The sequence below is a fragment of the Centropristis striata genome, chromosome 10 (assembly GCF_030273125.1).
Source record: "Centropristis striata isolate RG_2023a ecotype Rhode Island chromosome 10, C.striata_1.0, whole genome shotgun sequence".
Taxonomy (NCBI): domain Eukaryota; kingdom Metazoa; phylum Chordata; class Actinopteri; order Perciformes; family Serranidae; genus Centropristis; species Centropristis striata.
This window is the reverse complement of record NC_081526.1, coordinates 35,391,446-35,408,688: the sequence shown is the minus strand read 5'-3', so window position 1 is coordinate 35,408,688 and position 17,243 is coordinate 35,391,446. Positions and strand designations below refer to the sequence as shown.

General features: G+C 37.9%; 1 protein-coding gene across 3 annotated transcripts; it reads right to left on the bottom strand.

Moving 5' to 3' along the window:
• Positions 1-1,017: 1,017 nt before the first annotated feature.
• On the bottom strand, positions 1,018-16,776 carry rbm44 (RNA binding motif protein 44). 3 transcript variants are annotated; one of them, XM_059343357.1, is made up of 19 exons: positions 16,495-16,776; positions 16,172-16,313; positions 15,931-15,958; positions 15,220-15,326; positions 13,918-13,992; positions 13,310-13,488; positions 13,030-13,241; positions 9,549-10,071; positions 9,251-9,306; positions 9,016-9,165; positions 8,132-8,297; positions 7,040-7,074; positions 6,858-6,933; positions 5,162-5,258; positions 4,960-5,073; positions 4,006-4,079; positions 3,090-3,163; positions 2,637-2,829; positions 1,018-1,667 (listed from the first exon to the last, which is right to left on the bottom strand). In XM_059343357.1, exons 1-19 carry the CDS (start codon positions 16,507-16,509, stop codon positions 1,371-1,373), a joined length of 2,613 nt encoding a protein of 870 aa, XP_059199340.1. In that variant the 5' UTR covers positions 16,510-16,776; the 3' UTR covers positions 1,018-1,370. The 3 variants fall into 3 exon arrangements, with proteins under 3 accessions (XP_059199340.1, XP_059199338.1, XP_059199339.1); XM_059343355.1 differs by having other exon boundaries at positions 16,172-16,776; XM_059343356.1 differs by having other exon boundaries at positions 4,960-5,070; positions 16,172-16,776.
• Positions 16,777-17,243: the final 467 nt, after the last annotated feature.

The following is a 17,243-nucleotide window of genomic DNA, read 5'->3' as shown; positions in this document are numbered from 1 at the left end:
ATAACCAGAGGAAAGGAGGAATTTGAAAAAGTGTGGAGACCCTTATTGAACTTTCTTGCAAATCAGGGTGCGCATTCACCTTGACTCGGTTGTGAGGTGCTGAGTTGTTGTTTTTTTGTTTGTTTGGTTGTTGTTTTTTCTCTTTTGTTTTGTTTTGTCTGGTTTTGTTTGTCAATTTACTTGTGTTATGTGGAATATGTGAAATATGATGTATCTTTTTTATGAGAAATGTAACTTGGTGATCATGTTCCACTGCTGTCTATAAATGTGTAAAATTCAATAAAAAATATTGTGGAAAAAAATAAAATTTGTGGTGCGAAAAGGTTTGAATGTGAGAAATCAAAGAATATTCCGTTTTGTCTGCAGTGTGAGAAGACCTTTAGACTGATCGATGCATCAGGACCATCAGTGGCAGAGTCAGGAGCTCACGTTGAGGGTCAGAGCAGGGAGGCAACCAGGAAGTCCCTCAAGCTGCATTCTACCAAAGACTCCAGCAGGGGGCGCTGACGGCTGCAGAAGCATTTGGCTCCATTCATTTCAATACAAAATGAGAAAACTTCTTACTTGATTTATTACCTCAGAAATGTTTTTTAGGACAACACTATGTTCTCAATCACTAGTAAAAAAACCTTCAAGACAATTTGATGTTAATAGTGTAAATAATGGCCCCATTTAGAAGAAGATAGAAGATAAAGAATAGTATGATTTGGGACGTGGCTACCATACTAATTATATTATATATATATATATATATATCTCGTTTACTGGTTTGGTCTCATAACTTTGACTCTTTCGCTGTATTTTCACATTAAAATGTGTTGTTGATGATCAGATCCCTCTCCTCCTCCACAGTCCAAATATGGTCTGCTTCCTGTATCGGAAACAAAATGGCGACGAGTGTAACGCTGAACTCGATGCCTAAAACAGGCCACAAATCAGCAGGTGACCTCACGGTGACTACGTCCATTATTTATACCGTCTATGTTTGAGCACAACAAAGCTGAAGGAAGAAGAATATTTAAATGTCTCCTCTTTAATGAAACTTGACATAAAACACAAACAAAGCTGCTGCGTATAGAACTGTAAACAACCTGAAACAGCATGTTAGAAACCTTTATAAACCATTAAAAACTAATATAACTACAGAATCAGTGGCATCAACGGCCTTTAACTTCAAATGTATAAACTTCTGAATATAAAAAATAAAATCAGATGCTACTTGGGACACAAAAACTATCATAGACTGTAACATCTTTTTCTCATTTCTTTCAGATTCATTGATCTACGAAAGAAAATCTTGAGTTGTGATATTCAAACAAATCACTGGTAACAAACCAACATAAAGCCCTCATATCTCCTCATGTCTGTGTCTAGGTGGCGTCCTGTGGGCGGGTCAGGAGCTGGGAGGCCATGTCCCTGATGGTCCTGAGGGGCAGGCCGCTGAGGACGCCCTGGTGTTCAGCCTTCAGCTGGATCAGAGCGTCCACGATCCTCTGCCTCCCGGCCTCCGGGTGGCGCTGCGTCAGCTCGGCCATCAGCGTGTCGAAGCTGCCCATGGTGCCGTAGTGCTGCGGCACGCAGGTTCCCTTCGCCGTGGGGGAGATACTCACCACCTTCCTGCTCCTGGTGCTCCTGGTGCCGGAGCCCAGAGGAGGCTGAGGGACCGGCTGCAGAGAGGACGGAGACACCAATCAGTCACAGCTGGTTACATGGTAAATGGTAAATGGAGTGCACTTATATAGCATTATATAGCATTTTCAATTGCTTGAAAATAGATTTTTCAGTATGTGCCCCTCTGCATCCTTTATCGATAAAATAAATGTCAACTTTCTTCATACATTTTTACATTATTGTTCAGTTTTAGTCAGTTTAAAGCGCTTTACACTCATTAACCCGTTCACACACACATTCATACTGGTGTTAGAGGCTACCAGGGCACACTGGTGCCACCTGCCACCATTGGGAATTCATTTACACACTGATGAACGCAGCATCAGGAGCCATTTGGGGTTCAGTATCTTGCTCAAGGATACTTCAACATGTAGGCTGCCATGGTCGGGGATCGAACCACAAACCTTCCGATCGGAAGACGACCGCTCTACCAGCTGAGCTGAGGTTACAGCTTACGGCTGGGCCATAAAATGATATAAGATTTATCGACATATTTTTAAATGTGATATGGTATTAAACCATATTAGACATATCGATATAGTTTAATTTTCCCTCCCTCTCTTACTATATAAATGCTGCCCTTACTAGGGTTGTCATATTTAGTTATTTTGTAATGTTATATTTGTCCAAACAAATGTACCTTTAGTTGTACCAGATATTAAAATGAACAAGACATTAAAGAAAAAGGGTGGTCTAAATCTATGCACTAAATCTATGCACGACACTTTGCTATGTTATTAATATTATTACTATTATATATACCTCAGTATTTTATTCTATTGTATTTTATTGTACTTGAATACCGGACTGCGGTGACAACCGAATTTCCCTTCGGGGATGAATAAAGTAATCTATCTATCTATCTAATCATTTTTTTCCATAACTGTATTATTAAATCTTAATTAAAGGTTATTGTAAAACCTGTTAATCCAGCAGTTTTGGTTCTTTCCTCCTCACATTCTCACCGTCCGCTCTGAGCTGCTGGCTTCAGGTCTGGAGGTCTGTGGTGTGCTGGTGTCCTGGTCCTGGCTCCGGCTCCCACCAGAGGCTCTGTTGATGTGCTCCACATGTAAAGTACGGCCCTGCATGCTGCAGCCATTCAGCGCTCTCGCTGCAGCCTCGGCAGATTGGGCTCCACTTACTATCACTATGGCAACACTGAGAACGGAACCAGAGACGGGCGGTTTGTTTCTCTGACAGTAACGAGTCGATTTGGGAAGCAAACGGCAGCTCTAACATTAGAACATTAGAACCTGGTGCTTCAGCAGCTGCACCAAGAGTTTGACATATCTGATGCAGATGAATAAGAATTTCAGACAAAACAGGCACATAAACCTTAAAACATTAAACATTTAAGACTCCAACTCATGAATCTGACATACAGACGAATTCATTTCATTGATGAAGTGTGTTCTCACCTCAGATCATTCTTTAGAGCGGCGATGCTGACCTTAGAGGGCTGGTATTTCTCAAACCACAGCATCACATCACTCTGACAGAGACACAGTTCATGTTAAAGCCTGTAGCGCCCTCTGCTGGCTGTAATGGCACCATACAGGGCTGGTTCACATTTTATGCACACTCCTACTGCTCTTTAAAAGATTATTATACATTATTATATTCTACTTTCATTGTACTGATTTTTTCCCCTACATCTGACCAAATTATTGATCGACACTTATTGATGTTTGAATATTTTAACCCTTTATATGCCAGCTTTGTGTCATGTTGCCACCATATTTATAGACCTGGCTGCTGTGTAAATATTTTTTTGTCATGAGTTTGTCATGTCTCATCTCTGATGTGATTCTAGATGATCCATGTTTAGATTTATTTGAAGCAGAACATGCTTGTGTGTATGGATTGTGTGTATAAATCACATGTTTTTTCTCTATATGCTGAATATGGTCAAAATGAGGCAATCTGCTGGAAAGTAGTAAAAAATGATCAATTCCAAGGCCAAAGCCCAGATTGACACCAAGATTTAATAAAATGCATGTTTTATATTTTAACGCAAGTGAGATCAAAAATAGCATTTTAAATGTGTTTCAAAGGCTCAACCTGAAGAGTAACTATTGTTTGTCCACAGTGTATTTTAGGCTTACTGCAGGAGCTGAACTGGAAATAACAAGAGCAAATGAAAATACACAATCTGGACAAAATTCATGACAAATGCATGAACACAGCCAAAACTATTAACAAATGAAGAATGAAAAGCACGTAAAATGAGCTCAACCTGCTCCAAGGTTAAAATATTACATATAGCAACTGTAATAGCATTTATGCTAACAAATTCTACTGTGAGATGATGATGTTTGAAATGTGCAGACTCACCTCCCTGACATGACCGGGCAGGTTGGACACCCAGAGCACGGAGCTGCTCACCTCCTCGCTCACCGATTCTGTGTCTGTTAAAACATATTCACCACGAAGGATGTGATCCAAAATGAATTAAAAATACAGTAGTGTTCAATATAATAGCAGTCCGATGTGACTAACCAGATTAATACAGGTTTTTAGAGCATGTTCAACAAGTGCTGGCTTCATTCTTAAATAGAGGTCACCTGATTCACACCTGTTTTTCCACTAAATTGATGACCTCACTGATTGAATGCCACACTTCTATATTTTTGAACACCCCCCTTTCAACTAATTTCCCAATAGCACAGCCTTAAGAGTGTGCATATCACCAATGCTGGGTCTTGTTGGTTTTCTGAGAATCTACTGCACCTACTGGTACCTTGTTTGCCATGTAGCAATAAAAAACTAGACACATGAAAATCAGTTTGACTGTCTTAACTGCAATACCTCTACTATCTTTGACATAATAATACCTTGTTTTGTCTCTACAGTAGCTTATTCTTAATGTTACATTATTAATATTTGCCATTCACATTGTGACGCAAGATGTCATTACCGCAGCAATCCCCTAATTTCTATTATTTTTTTATATCAGTTTCTATAATGATGCACAAAACTTGATGAAAATAAATGTAAATGTTTTAAAATTTTGAAGAAATTCAAAAAGGAAAATGTATAAAATGAATGTTATTTTAATGTTGCGGTAAGGACATTTTGTAAGAAAAAGTGATGAAAACCATAAAAAAATAAACATTCTCCAGATTAAAATCTTAACGATTATGTACAATTTTGTGTACCTGTTAATATGTATCACAGACTCTGATGGTTAAAATTGAAATTCATCAAGGTTGATTTTTTTAATTTGGGAGAGTCAAAAGTGACCGTAGTTGCAGAAACACCCTTTACTTACATTCATTGACCACTTACTGTTGTTTTTATCTTTTGCATTCCCTGTCTCTCTCGTCTCAGCTGCTGCAGGCTGCAGCTCCTCTTCAGCATCATACCACGCCTCACATGTGCTCAGCTCTTTGCAAACAGCTGCTGTCAAAACAGAAAATGGCGCCTCAGTGTTTTAATCAAGTACTTCCTGAGTAACTATTTAAAATGTCAGACGGATGCTTGTGCCCACTTTTCTCCTGCTTGTCTCTGTCCTGGGGGACCAGAGTGGCAGCTCTCCGTACTCGGCTCTCCTCCGTCTTGATCGGTTTCTCTCTTCTCTGACTGAGCTGGGAGAGAAATGAGCAAAACACTGAAACTGATCAAACAGTTGAGAACTAAAATTCAGTCATTCAATCTCTTCGTCTCATGGATGCCGTCTGTCATGGAGCTCTGAGATTCGTAACGTGTTGTAAACCCCTCACACACCATTGTTCTCTCTATTCTCTCGTCAGTTGGCCTTCATTATTGCACTGGTACAACTTCATTTAAACATCCATCCTTGGTCTGTTGCCCTCTTATTTATCCACATCTGTCTATAAAGCAAGAGGCGTGTGTGTGTGTGTGTGTGTGTGTGTGTGTCTAGGGCATATCTCGTTGACTGTTAGTCAGGTTTGATTTTCCAATCATTTTCTAATAGTTTCCAGCGAATATCACTTTTCATAAGGTACCACACCATCCAGCACATACATATATTACACATATTGAACATTAAGTGTTTTATGGAGTTGCAGACTTTGTAGTGGTCTGCATAGCCACAATATATGTAACACAATAGTTATCAATCTACACATCCCACAACACACCTAATAACCCTTATTCACATCCATCTGTTTGTGCTGCATGTAAACTTATATCCTTATAACCTATATCTATGTCTGTATATATGTCTAACCATGTTGAATGATTAAGTTTCTTTTTCTTAAAATAACTATTTCTGTGTCTCTTTATATCTCAATGTACATCCATGTATTACCCAATATACACTTTTATGGACTGTGCTCTGTGTTAATCAGGTCTCTCTTGAGAATGAGACTCCGTGTCTCAATGAGATTACCTGTATAAATCTAACTATAAAGCAAGAAGCGTCTGTGTGTGTGTCTGTCTGTCTGTCTAAGGCATATCTCACTGACCTAAGATTTTGTATGTGGCTTGCGCATGGGACAAAGGTGTGCATCCTCCATCCATATTTTGAAGATTTTATTTATTTTATTGTTCTTGTTTTGTTTTTTCATGTACAGGACTTTGTTGCGGCTGTGGTGGTTTTTTAAAGTGCTTTAAAAATAAAGTTGAGTTGAGATACTTACATAATGTACTTCTAGTGCAGCATACTGCGTGACGTGCTATCTCACCATTAGCATGCTAAGCGGAGATTTAAGCCCTTTCTTTCGCATCGGTTTGATCCATTGAAAACAATAAAAACAAAACTTTATTAACTGACAGCCAAGCATAATACGGACGGAAAGATAGCATTTCTGTGTTATTTAAGGTTACACAAGCAAGAGGCATTAGCCAACACCATCGCTGCATGGATTTGTTTGGCCAAATGGCAATTCGCACCGCAATACGAATACATACTTCTTATGCACTAGTAAAAGTTAAATATATAATGTGGAGTGCCCCCCAACAGGTACTGTTCCTCTCTATTTTCCCACTTTATATCTTTCTCTCTCTGACTATACTTATATACTATACATAGAACCAATAAAAGAAAGTTTAAAAAAAAAAAAAAAGGTTATATATATATATATATATATATATATATATATATATATATATATATATATATATATATATATATATATATATATATATATATATATATATAATTAAATAAAGCAAGAAAAGCTGCTGGAGGATCAGCTTTGAGTCTCAGTGTGTCGGGATACCTCGCTGTCACTTGTGCTTTCATCATCAGGATTTCCATTTTCTCCTCCTGATGGTTGTTTCTGTGTCTCCTGGACGCTGCTCGGGTCAGAACACAAAACACTGCAGTGTTTAGAGGGTCTCGTCTGGTAAATCATTAAAACTGAATGACTTCAGACACACATGCAGGTCTGTGCTAACATACCAAGATGGAACATTTCCCAGCACGCCACCAACGATCTAAACAGAGACAATAGAAGAATAAGACCATTACTTTAACAGCTGTAAAATACAGTCATGGAAAAAATTAGACCACTTTTTTCCATAAATTTCGTGTTCATTTTAATGCCTGATACAACTAAAGGTACATTTGTTTGGACAAATATGATAACAGCAAAAATAGCTGATAACAGTTTAATTTAAGAGCTGATATCTAGACATTTAACATGGTTATATTGATAAGGATTTTGGTTATTATCAAGAAAACAACAAATTACAAGGCTGACTGTACAAATGTTTGTTTACTTTATGTGTGGGGAAAAAAACAACACGTCTAACCCTCCTGTAGGCCTGGGCTCCTTTTTGACCATGGTTTTCTTGATCATAACCAAAATCATTATCAAGAAAACCATGGAAAACGTCTCGATATCAGCTCTTACATTAGACTATTATGAGCCATTTTTGTTGCTATTATTATATTTGTCCAAACAAATGTACCTTTAGTTGTACCAGGCATTAAATGAAGACATTAAAGAAAACAAGGGTGGTTTAATATTTTTTTTTTCCCTCATTTTTTTCCATGACTGTAAACCCACGAGTAAACAAAAACAACATCTGCCTTCCTCCAAAGTTCCTCTAAAGTTACTTTTTCACCAGAGAACGTCTCTTTCTGTCTCTCTTCTGTTTCTCTGCAGAGCATGTGTGAAACAACGATTTGTGGATAATAAATAAATAAAGGCCACCAGATATACTTTTGTTGCCATCAATATACCTCGGCAGCCAAGTAATGTCTAGTTTAGCGCTATGACGCTGTCAACACAGGATGATGATTTATTCTGCTTTTTAATTTGCCAGAATGTTTCATAAAGACAATTGTTGATTCAGCTGGTTTGCATAAAATCTAACCGGTTTAAGCTCATACACCGGAGCAGCAGATCCTATTCCCAGTGAATACCTGTGGGGTGGACATGGAGGTGGTGCCAAGTTCTAAGTATCTAGGTGTATACCTGGATAATAAGTTGGACTGGTCCCTAAACACAGACGCTCTCAAAGTCATTTTGATTTTGAATTGTGTCACCTGTGCAGGGATGTAGCGTTCTCCTGTGGTTCTCTCCTCATAGTCAACACTCAGAGGTTTGAGTCGCTCCAGCGGGACGCCGGCCACAATCTGATCCCTCATCTGATTAAAGTCATCGTCCAGTTTCTGCAGAAGTCTTACGATGTTTGCAGGAGGGTTCTTTATCCTGCAGAGAGAGGGCAATAATAAAAGTCAATACTGGTCGGCCTGAATCCATCTGGATGAGTTTGCTCTTCTGCTGAGACTTTTAAACCAGGTGAAGGGTTAATGACAGGTAATATCTCATCAGTATTGATATCAATAATAGGGCTGGGCGATATAGCCTTAAAAGAATATCACGATATTTCAGGCTATTTTTGTGATAACGATATTCTTGACGATATTAGGAAATACTTAAAAAGATAGAAAATATGTTTTTTTTGTAGTCTGTATAAATAATTAAAAATCTAAAATGTAGTTTGAAGTGCAAATCTCAACAGTTGCCAAATACAAAAAAATGTACTCTTGACTCTTGAGTATGAGCAAATAATAAAAATAACCATTTAGGGGTTCCGGGGGCATATTTTAATGACATTTTGTAAAGGAGAATAAAGGTTATTGTATGTTCTATTTAAGGCATCTTATTTTGACAGTCTTCTTGTAAATTCTGTGGTGGATTCTCTTAACACACTGTGCTCTTATTTTGAAAGCTGCATGTGTTTAGCTACAGGGAGTAAGTAGCTTTTTGTGATTAAAACAACTTTAACCACTACATCAAGAAGTAGGAACGTTGCCAATATCATGATATGCTTTTTTTTTAACCATAAAAAAAATATACCGATATTATCTTGAACGATACGATATGGCACACCCCTAATTAATAATATGAAACAGTGTCTCCTTACATGTGGTGGAGCTGTCCTCCCTCAGCAGACGTGCAGTAGAGCTTCCAGCAGTGCTGTCTGCACATGCTGTACTGCAGGGCTAGCAGGCTCAGCTCTGCCTGCTGAGCACGCTGCAAACACTCACACTCCTTCCTCAGTTTACAACCCAACCTGGAATAAATAGAGAATTATTAAACATTAGTGCTGCTGTGGGGGGCAGAAAATAAGGAAGACGTGCATTTATCTGGTACATTACCTTTTCTCTTTCTGCTCTCTCAGCTGTTCTTGAGCCAGCTTGAGTTTCATGAATTCCTGAAATATTAAAAGAGGTTATGTAAACTCTTTGCTGGAGCCATTATAATAACTGCTCTTGGATTCAGACCAAGAATCGTCCATTTTATTTACTCATTTTCTGTCTGTGTGAATGAATGTATGTTCGAGGGGATATAAATGAAAATGTTTGTACATTCGACATAAAGTTTGATATGCACTTGAAACTTCAATAAAAAATATTGTTGAAAAAACAAAACAAAAAAACCTTGATTGAGGCCTACCACAGTGAGATAGTCCAGGTCTGCCATGTGGACCTCAGTGATGACGTGCTTGTCGGCTGTTGGAGGATCTTCAGTTTGTGTGACTGCTGACAGGAGCGGTGGCGGCTCAGTGCCGACCCCGACCTCACAGCCAGTAACGGCTCTGATAGGAGAGGTGGACCTTTCTGCCGTGCTCCTCTTCATCACGCACTTTAAGGTCTCGCTGCCGGCTGCTGGAGCTCCAGGGTCAGAGGTGACTGGATGTGAGGAAACTCCTGAGTGACACGTTTTCACATCATCACTGGTCAGACAGACGAGGATGCCGTCATCGTCCTCCATGATGCTGTGGAAGTGATCTCCGTCCTCGTCCACAGAGCTGACCGTGGGGTCCTGACACCCTTCCTTTGTGGGCTTTTCCTCCAGAAGAGAGGCGACCTGCTGTGACGCGGCAGTCTGGACGATGCTGCGGTCGCTGTACTCTTTGTCTCCGTCGAAGCTGAAGTAATCTGGAGACAAGTCTTTCTCAATAGATTCCCATTCTGACCTGGAACAGCAAACAATGTTAACCATGTAAATAAGGTGGAGTCAGCTCTGAACAGTCAACTTTGATTGACTTTGGACTCCTGCAGGCCAGGAGAATGATAGCTCTAAAAAAAAAAAAAAACAATTTCTCTTATAAGTTATTGTTTGTATGTAAGGCTAATTGTTATTCTTCAAATTTATTTTGTTCATTGCTTTGAAAGACATTTTCACTTTAATTTTAGTTAGTTTTGTAACCACACAATACAGTTTCAACAAGATATTGTTTTTAAAAACTCTTGATTTTTATCTCAGTTTCCGTTATTTCGTTAACTATAATAACCTTGATTGTACTTATTTTCCATCAGTTTGATGTTTGTTGCTGTCCATTTTATTTACTCATTTTCTGTCTGTGTGAATGAATGTAAGTTCGAGGGGATATACAGTACAGGCCAAAAGTTTGGACACGCCTTCTCATTCAATGCGTTTCCTTTATTTTCATGACTATTGACATTGTGATTCATCAAAACTATGAATGAACACATGTGGAATTATGTACTTAACAAAAAAGTGTGAAATCACTAAAAACATGTCTTATATTCTAGTAAGCAAAGGGTGGTTACTTTGAGGAATCTAAAATACAAGACATGTTTTCAGTTATTTCACACTTTGATTGACTTTGGACTCCTGCAGGCCAGGAGAATGATAGCTCTATCTTGGAAAAAAATGGATATACCTTCAATAAACGTGTGGGTGAAGGAGATGGTGTCCTCTGTGGTACTGGAAAGACTGACTTATATAACCAGAGGAAAGGCGGAGGAATTTGAAAAAGTGTGGAGACCCTTATTGAACTTTCTTGCAAATCAGGGTGCGCATTCACCTGGACTCGGTTGTGAGGTGCTGAGTTGTTGCTGAGTTTGTTTGTTTTTTGTTGTTGTTGTTTTTTTGTTTGTTTGGTTGTTGTTTTTCTCTCTTTTGTTTTGTTTTGTCTGGTTTTGTTTGTCAATTTACTTGTGTTATGTGGAATATGTGAAATGTGATGTATCTTTTTTTTTTATGAGAAATGTAACTTGGTGATCATGTTCCACTGCTGTCTATGAATGTGTAAAATTCAATAAAAATATTGTGGGAAAAAAAACAAACCATGTAAATAAGAATTCATATTACACACCAAGATAAAACACAGAATCATTAAAAGCTTCATTTAAAATATACAATCACTTTACAAACAACCAACTTTGTTGAGATAAACCCCTAAATTTACCATCTGAACCCAACAACCTGGGTTGAAAGGCATTGCCAGAAATTGTAAAAAACTGAAATACATACCAGATTTTTAAATTTCCAACAGTCCTTAAATGAATCATGTGTGACTAACACTTCCATAAGGAAAAACAACCAAATATAAGCTTAAAATAGTGATCAAATTAAAACATTATTAAAACATATTTATTCTCCTTGGCATTCAGTCCCAGCTTTTTTATTTTTTTATTCCTTAAATGGAGTTTTTATTACTATTTTATTGTTTTAGTATTATTTTTTTGTTTTCATTGTTTTTATCTATTACTATATTTGTGTTTGTTTTTTATTGTACTTTAATAACTGTACAGCACTTTGGTCAACTGAGGTTGTTTTTAAATGTGCTCTACAGACAAACTTTAACTTGACCAGCAACCAACCAACAGACCTGCAGTCTCAGACTGAACTGCTGCTGATGTTTACTCAGCTCGTTTCTATGAGAAGATTAAGATTCAGTTTTACACACACACACACACACACACACACACACACACACACACACACACACAGCGAGCAGTGAGTTTGTCCACACAGTGAACACACCTAGTTTTTCAAAGCAGCATTTTCTGCTGGAGTGTATCGTAAAAAAGTGGCTTAAAACTGGGTAAAATGTCAATGTATGACAATACAATGTACGACACTAATAAATGCACAAAGGGGACAGTACAGTTAGAAGCTACATAATGTTGATCTAGCTGGAATACGGCCTGGAGTCTGCTCGTGGTGTTTTACTTTGAAAAACGACCAGATTCGCTCTGCAATTTCTGTCTGACTTCCTGTCAGAACGATTCGCTCTCTGTCCAGCTTAACGTGTGCTGCTCACGTCGAGTGTCAAAAATAGAACAGACGCGTAATTCACGTGTGGCCGATCACCTGCTGGTCCAGACGTGTCTGAAACGGAGCACTGCGGAGTCGGTGGAGGTCGACACATTGACTAAAAAAAACTGGCCACGTATTAACCCTCTATGGTAAGCGTTATGATGCCAGTTGTTTTTTTGTCTTAAAATACATCAAATAATCATAATCTGAAGAAATGTTATAATTATTATTTTTTTGGAAGTTTTTGGGGTTTGTGTAAAAAAAAAAAAAAAAGTGAAAAAAAAAGTTTTTAAAATTGATTTTAACATAATTTGTTTAATAAATACGTGTAAAAGACTCAGTAGCTTCAACAGGGTACAATACAAAACATTTTAAATTTAAAAACATCATGAAAGGAACTTTTTTAACCGGTTTCTTGTCTGAATGTTGCCTGTAGGAAACATTGTACCATTGAAATGAATGTCTTGAACGTTGTGTATGAAACTATCAAAAATGATGATTTGCTCACCTATCAGTATAGGAATATTTTTTTGTCCAGATGGAAAAGGGAAGGAAATGACGTTTTGAGTGATTTTTTTGTGGCGCAAAATGGCAAAGCTGTTTCCTTTGGAAAAGTCTGCAAAATAGGGTTTCAATATGGCCTCCTGGAGGTCTTGTGACAAGTTAAAGCGTTGCTATTGGTTCCCTATACTCTTCCCTCTTTTTTAAAGTATCGCATCACTCAAAAACATGCATTGTAGAAATTTGACAGGCCAAAAATGGGTATGTTGCCTGAGGGCAACACCGTACCATAGAGGGTTAATTGTGTTGGTGCCACGCGCCACGGACCGGCCCGGTGGATTTTCGGTGTAAGTTAGGTACTCACTGTGATGGACTGCCTTCAGAATATGTGCCATCAGCACTGTGGCTGTGTGTCGCTGCACGCTGTTTCCTGAGCTCAGGCTCTCCTCCCCGTCTGTATCTCTCCAGATCCAGTTCCAGAGACAAGTTTGCCAGACCAGCTGGATCTCTGCAACCTGCTGCGCTGCTGCTGGACACTGGCTGTCTTCTCCCGTTCAGAGCGGACGGTGGCAAACCCTACAAAACAGTCCTGCGTTAATCTTTTTGTCACAAGGAATTTCAACAAAAACAGTTTTTAGCCTCACTGTGAGTTCTTTGGGGTGGTCTGGCTCCTGTGTGCCGGGCCGGCTGCAGGCCTGCAGGTGGACCTGGTGTTTGGTTCGGCAGATTTCCTCACATGGATGATTTTGGGATCCGTCTGTGCTGTTGCTGCGGCCGAGCCGGGTCAAAGTCTGGCTCACGTTACTGGCGTACATGGCAGAGCCTTCATGTGTACAGGGCAAGAAAACAAAACAAACACATGTAAGTTGAAGCTTTTTAACTATAAAAGTTGGGTTTTAATGTTTAACCCATTGACGCCTAAAACTTCCTGTAAAACCTCTGGGCGATTTTAAAATAAGCCCCTAAAATCTGAAGTTTTTCTGGAAAAAAAAAAGGATTTGAGAGCTTATACAAATACTACAAAACAACGTAAACGCTTTCCAGGCTTCAATGGGTTAATGCATTGGTTGTCTATTAAATATCTTGTAATTAGGGGGCAGTTTCCAAAACAAAGATACATTTTTGAGAAAAATGTTTTTTTGGTGATTTCTACGAGTAGATTATTCATGCAGGTAGAACAATGATTTATCCACTAGCTGCCCTTGTTGTTACTAATATCTAATGTATTTGAACAGTTTTTAGCAGGACTTACACTTCACATAAACATGATGTTGGGACAGTTCTAAGGCTGGGTGTCTCTGCAGGAACTGGTTGAACCCTCCTTCATCTAGGAAGACGGACAAATATTACATTTGACTGATGTTATTCTCCTTCATTTATTACACAAATGGTAGATGTTGGCAGACAGACATTAAGTTAAGATTTAATTTACTAAATAGCTGCGTTTTCCTTTTCATCATCTCACTGCCAAATACCTTTAGTTTCTATTTCAAAGATGAAAGAAAAGGACAAGAGGTGTAGTTACAGCTATTTTACTTGATTTGTCAATGATTTTATCATTTACTTTACTCGGTGGTTGATGGCTTTATCAGGGCAACCACTTGAAGAAATTGGCAACCAAATATTGGCCTAGTGACAATCACTTTAAACATAAAAAAAAATAGGGGCAGCAAACGGCAAAATGTGCAATAAATAAATCAATATTTGTTGCAGTAGCGATATTGCATCATAATTGAAAGTGAAATTTATCAACAGACAATGAACTAAATTAGCCTGAACAATAAACAATGGAAATTTGTCATCTTTCAGCTGGATGGAAAATAACAACACATCAAGTTCACTAGTTCAAGGCAGCACACTGTAATATTTACTGTAAAAGAAGCTTTTAAATCTTTTAAGTCACATTTTTATTCCCAAGCTAACATAACTTAAAAGTATCTAAAATACATCAGATACAAAAAATCTTTCCTTCCACATGCCATCACACTGTACAATAACAAATAATAGCCTGGTTCATTACATACCGTCGTTATGCACTTTATGTGTTTTTTATGCGCACTGTTCATTGCACCTTATTGTTTCATAGCACCAACATTTGTATACTGTATATTCATATTTATTCTGCACTGGAATTCTACTCCTTAATACATACTCCTTCTTTAGACACTTAAGTTGGATTTTTACATTCCATTTTATTGTATTTTTATATTTTATTGCTTGAAGTATGCCTAGGTTGTTCTTTTTATTTAATTGTGTTGTTATTGTCTCTGTGTGTAATGCTGCTGCTACACTGTAATTTCCCAGCTTGGAATAAATAAAGTACATCTATCTATCTATCTATCTATCTATCTGAGGTGAAAAAAAACTGCAACCATTACAATTTTGGCAACCAGAAGGTGAAGCCTGATTGCAACTATTTCAACAATATTTAAACGTTTGTGTTGAGCCCTGCATAACTTCTTCAACAATCTTGTGTTAATCAAGATATTTGACGAATAATTACATAACTTGGAGGAAAGCAACAGAATAAACACATGATTGCACTGACACACACCTTGTATGATCTTTCTGTCGTCTGGACCCAAAGACAGGTACCAACCCAGCAGCTTGGGGTCAGTCAGGGACAGGTATTTATGGGCATCCACCAATTCAAATAATGAACTACAAAAACACAGAATAGTTCTTAATTATTCAGTGTTTAATGCACAGGTGCATCTCAAGAAATTAGAATATCATAGAAAAGTTAATTTATGTCAGTAATTCAATTTAAAAAATGGAAATAACACATTATATAGATCCATTACACACATAATGAAACATTTCATGTCTTTATTTAATTTCTTCTAATTATAATCATTATGACTTACAGTTAATGAAGAACTAAAAAAGCCTCTGAAAAGTATGTCCATCTATATGACTCAATACTTGGTTGGGGCTATTTGAATACATTTGTTTGGACAAATATAATGATAACAAAAATAGCTGATAAGAGTTTAATTCAACAGCTGATATCTATATGAATATGATAAGATATGATTTTGGTTATTATCAAGAAAACCAGGGGAAAAGTCTAGATATCAGCTCTTCAATCAAACTCTTATCAGATCTTTTTGTTGTTACTATTATATGTGTCCAAACAAATGTACCTTTCCTTGTACCAGCCATTAAAATGAACAAGAAAGTGGAGAAAACAAGGGTGGTCTAATCATTTTTTCCATGAGTGTATTTTAACAGAGAGTGAATGAGGATATACAGGGCTGCTTACATGTCCAGAAAAAAGATCCGCTTCTCTTCTGTTGAAGAAAAAACAAAAGTTAGATTAATGCTCCAGCTTGTGTAGATTAATGAATGATTTAATGACTTTAATCCAGTACACAGCCCCCACAAACATTTTTTTACACTTAAAAGTCCACTGAAGCAGCATCAAGTCTAAATCCAGTCACTTTGTAGGGATGTTTAGACACAAATACAGATTTCCCCCTGATTTCGGCTCTTCGGGGACTTACTTTGCTCTTCTAACACTCGGTCGTAAAACCTGGGTGTGACCCACGAAGGCACCACCACGCCAGCATACTCACTCCCCGCGTAGGGCGGCCTGGAGACCGCCACCCCGTAGGGTAAAGAGATGGGGTAGACTGGCCATAGAGTCTGAAAAAAACACGGGGTGATTTCCCTGAACGGTGTGACGTCTGTAGCGGCTAAATCTGACGTCATTCTTAAACTGGGTCGTTACGGTTTGCTAACGTTAGCTAGCTAAACATACATACACATAAAAAAACAACGCCGACGACTCAAAAAAATAATAATAACGCGTTTAAACGCTTGTTACCTGTTGTTTTGCCATTTTAGCGTATTTTCAAACCAAATAACAGGTTTCAGTTCGGTTCAGTTGTCGTTACCGTTCGGAGGTGGTGCCGTTAGCTCCCGTTAGCTTCACCGGGCTAATCTGCGCATTAATTGGCGTCTTTAAAAAGGCCTGTCCGCACAAACTAACACACGTTTTCTCACTTCTGTCAAATTATATCCAGCCATTAAATGTCCAAGCTTGGGTGTAGTCCCAAAAAAGGATCCGCTATTATAACAAAAATGACAAAAATGTAAAATGACACCTAAAAAAGCAGCAGTAATAGTAAGAAACTGTCTCAGGCAGGTAATCTGGATTATCAACTAATGGGGAGGGACTATTTTCTCAGTAAAAGTAGTTCCAACATTATTCTGCATTGTATTTTAAGTACATTATTTTGTATTTTTATGTATAGTTAAGTGTCCAGTCAGGAGAAAGAGATATCTCAAAAGCTTAGAGATGAAACTCTTAACATATAGATATAAATTATGGAGAGCTCCATAATTATCTTATTAAAAAGGATACCAAACTAGGTCAAGTAATTTGTGTAAAAAAAATACTCTTTAATAGGATCCTACCTCATATTCTCCAACTTTTTTCGAATTAACTAGATTACTCTACGTGAACGGCAACTAACGAATATAACAATATTAGAGATTACTTCCGAGCAAAACATTGAAATGCAATCCGTGAATTATTAAAAGTTTGTTACCATTAATATTTATTTTCCTCCA

Bases quoted from the DNA above. Each gene is read 5' to 3' on its own strand.
- rbm44 (XM_059343355.1), bottom strand. From the start codon at position 16,379: ATGACGTCAGATTTAGCCGCTACAGACGTCACACCGTTCAGGGAAATC. The intron at 13,489-13,917 runs GTAAGTCCTGCT...GTACACATGAAG, and splicing joins ACATCATGTTTATGTGAAGT to GCTCTGCCATGTACGCCAGT. The intron at 3,164-4,005 runs GTGAGTCTGCAC...TGTCTCTGTCAG, and splicing joins TGCCCGGTCATGTCAGGGAG to AGTGATGTGATGCTGTGGTT.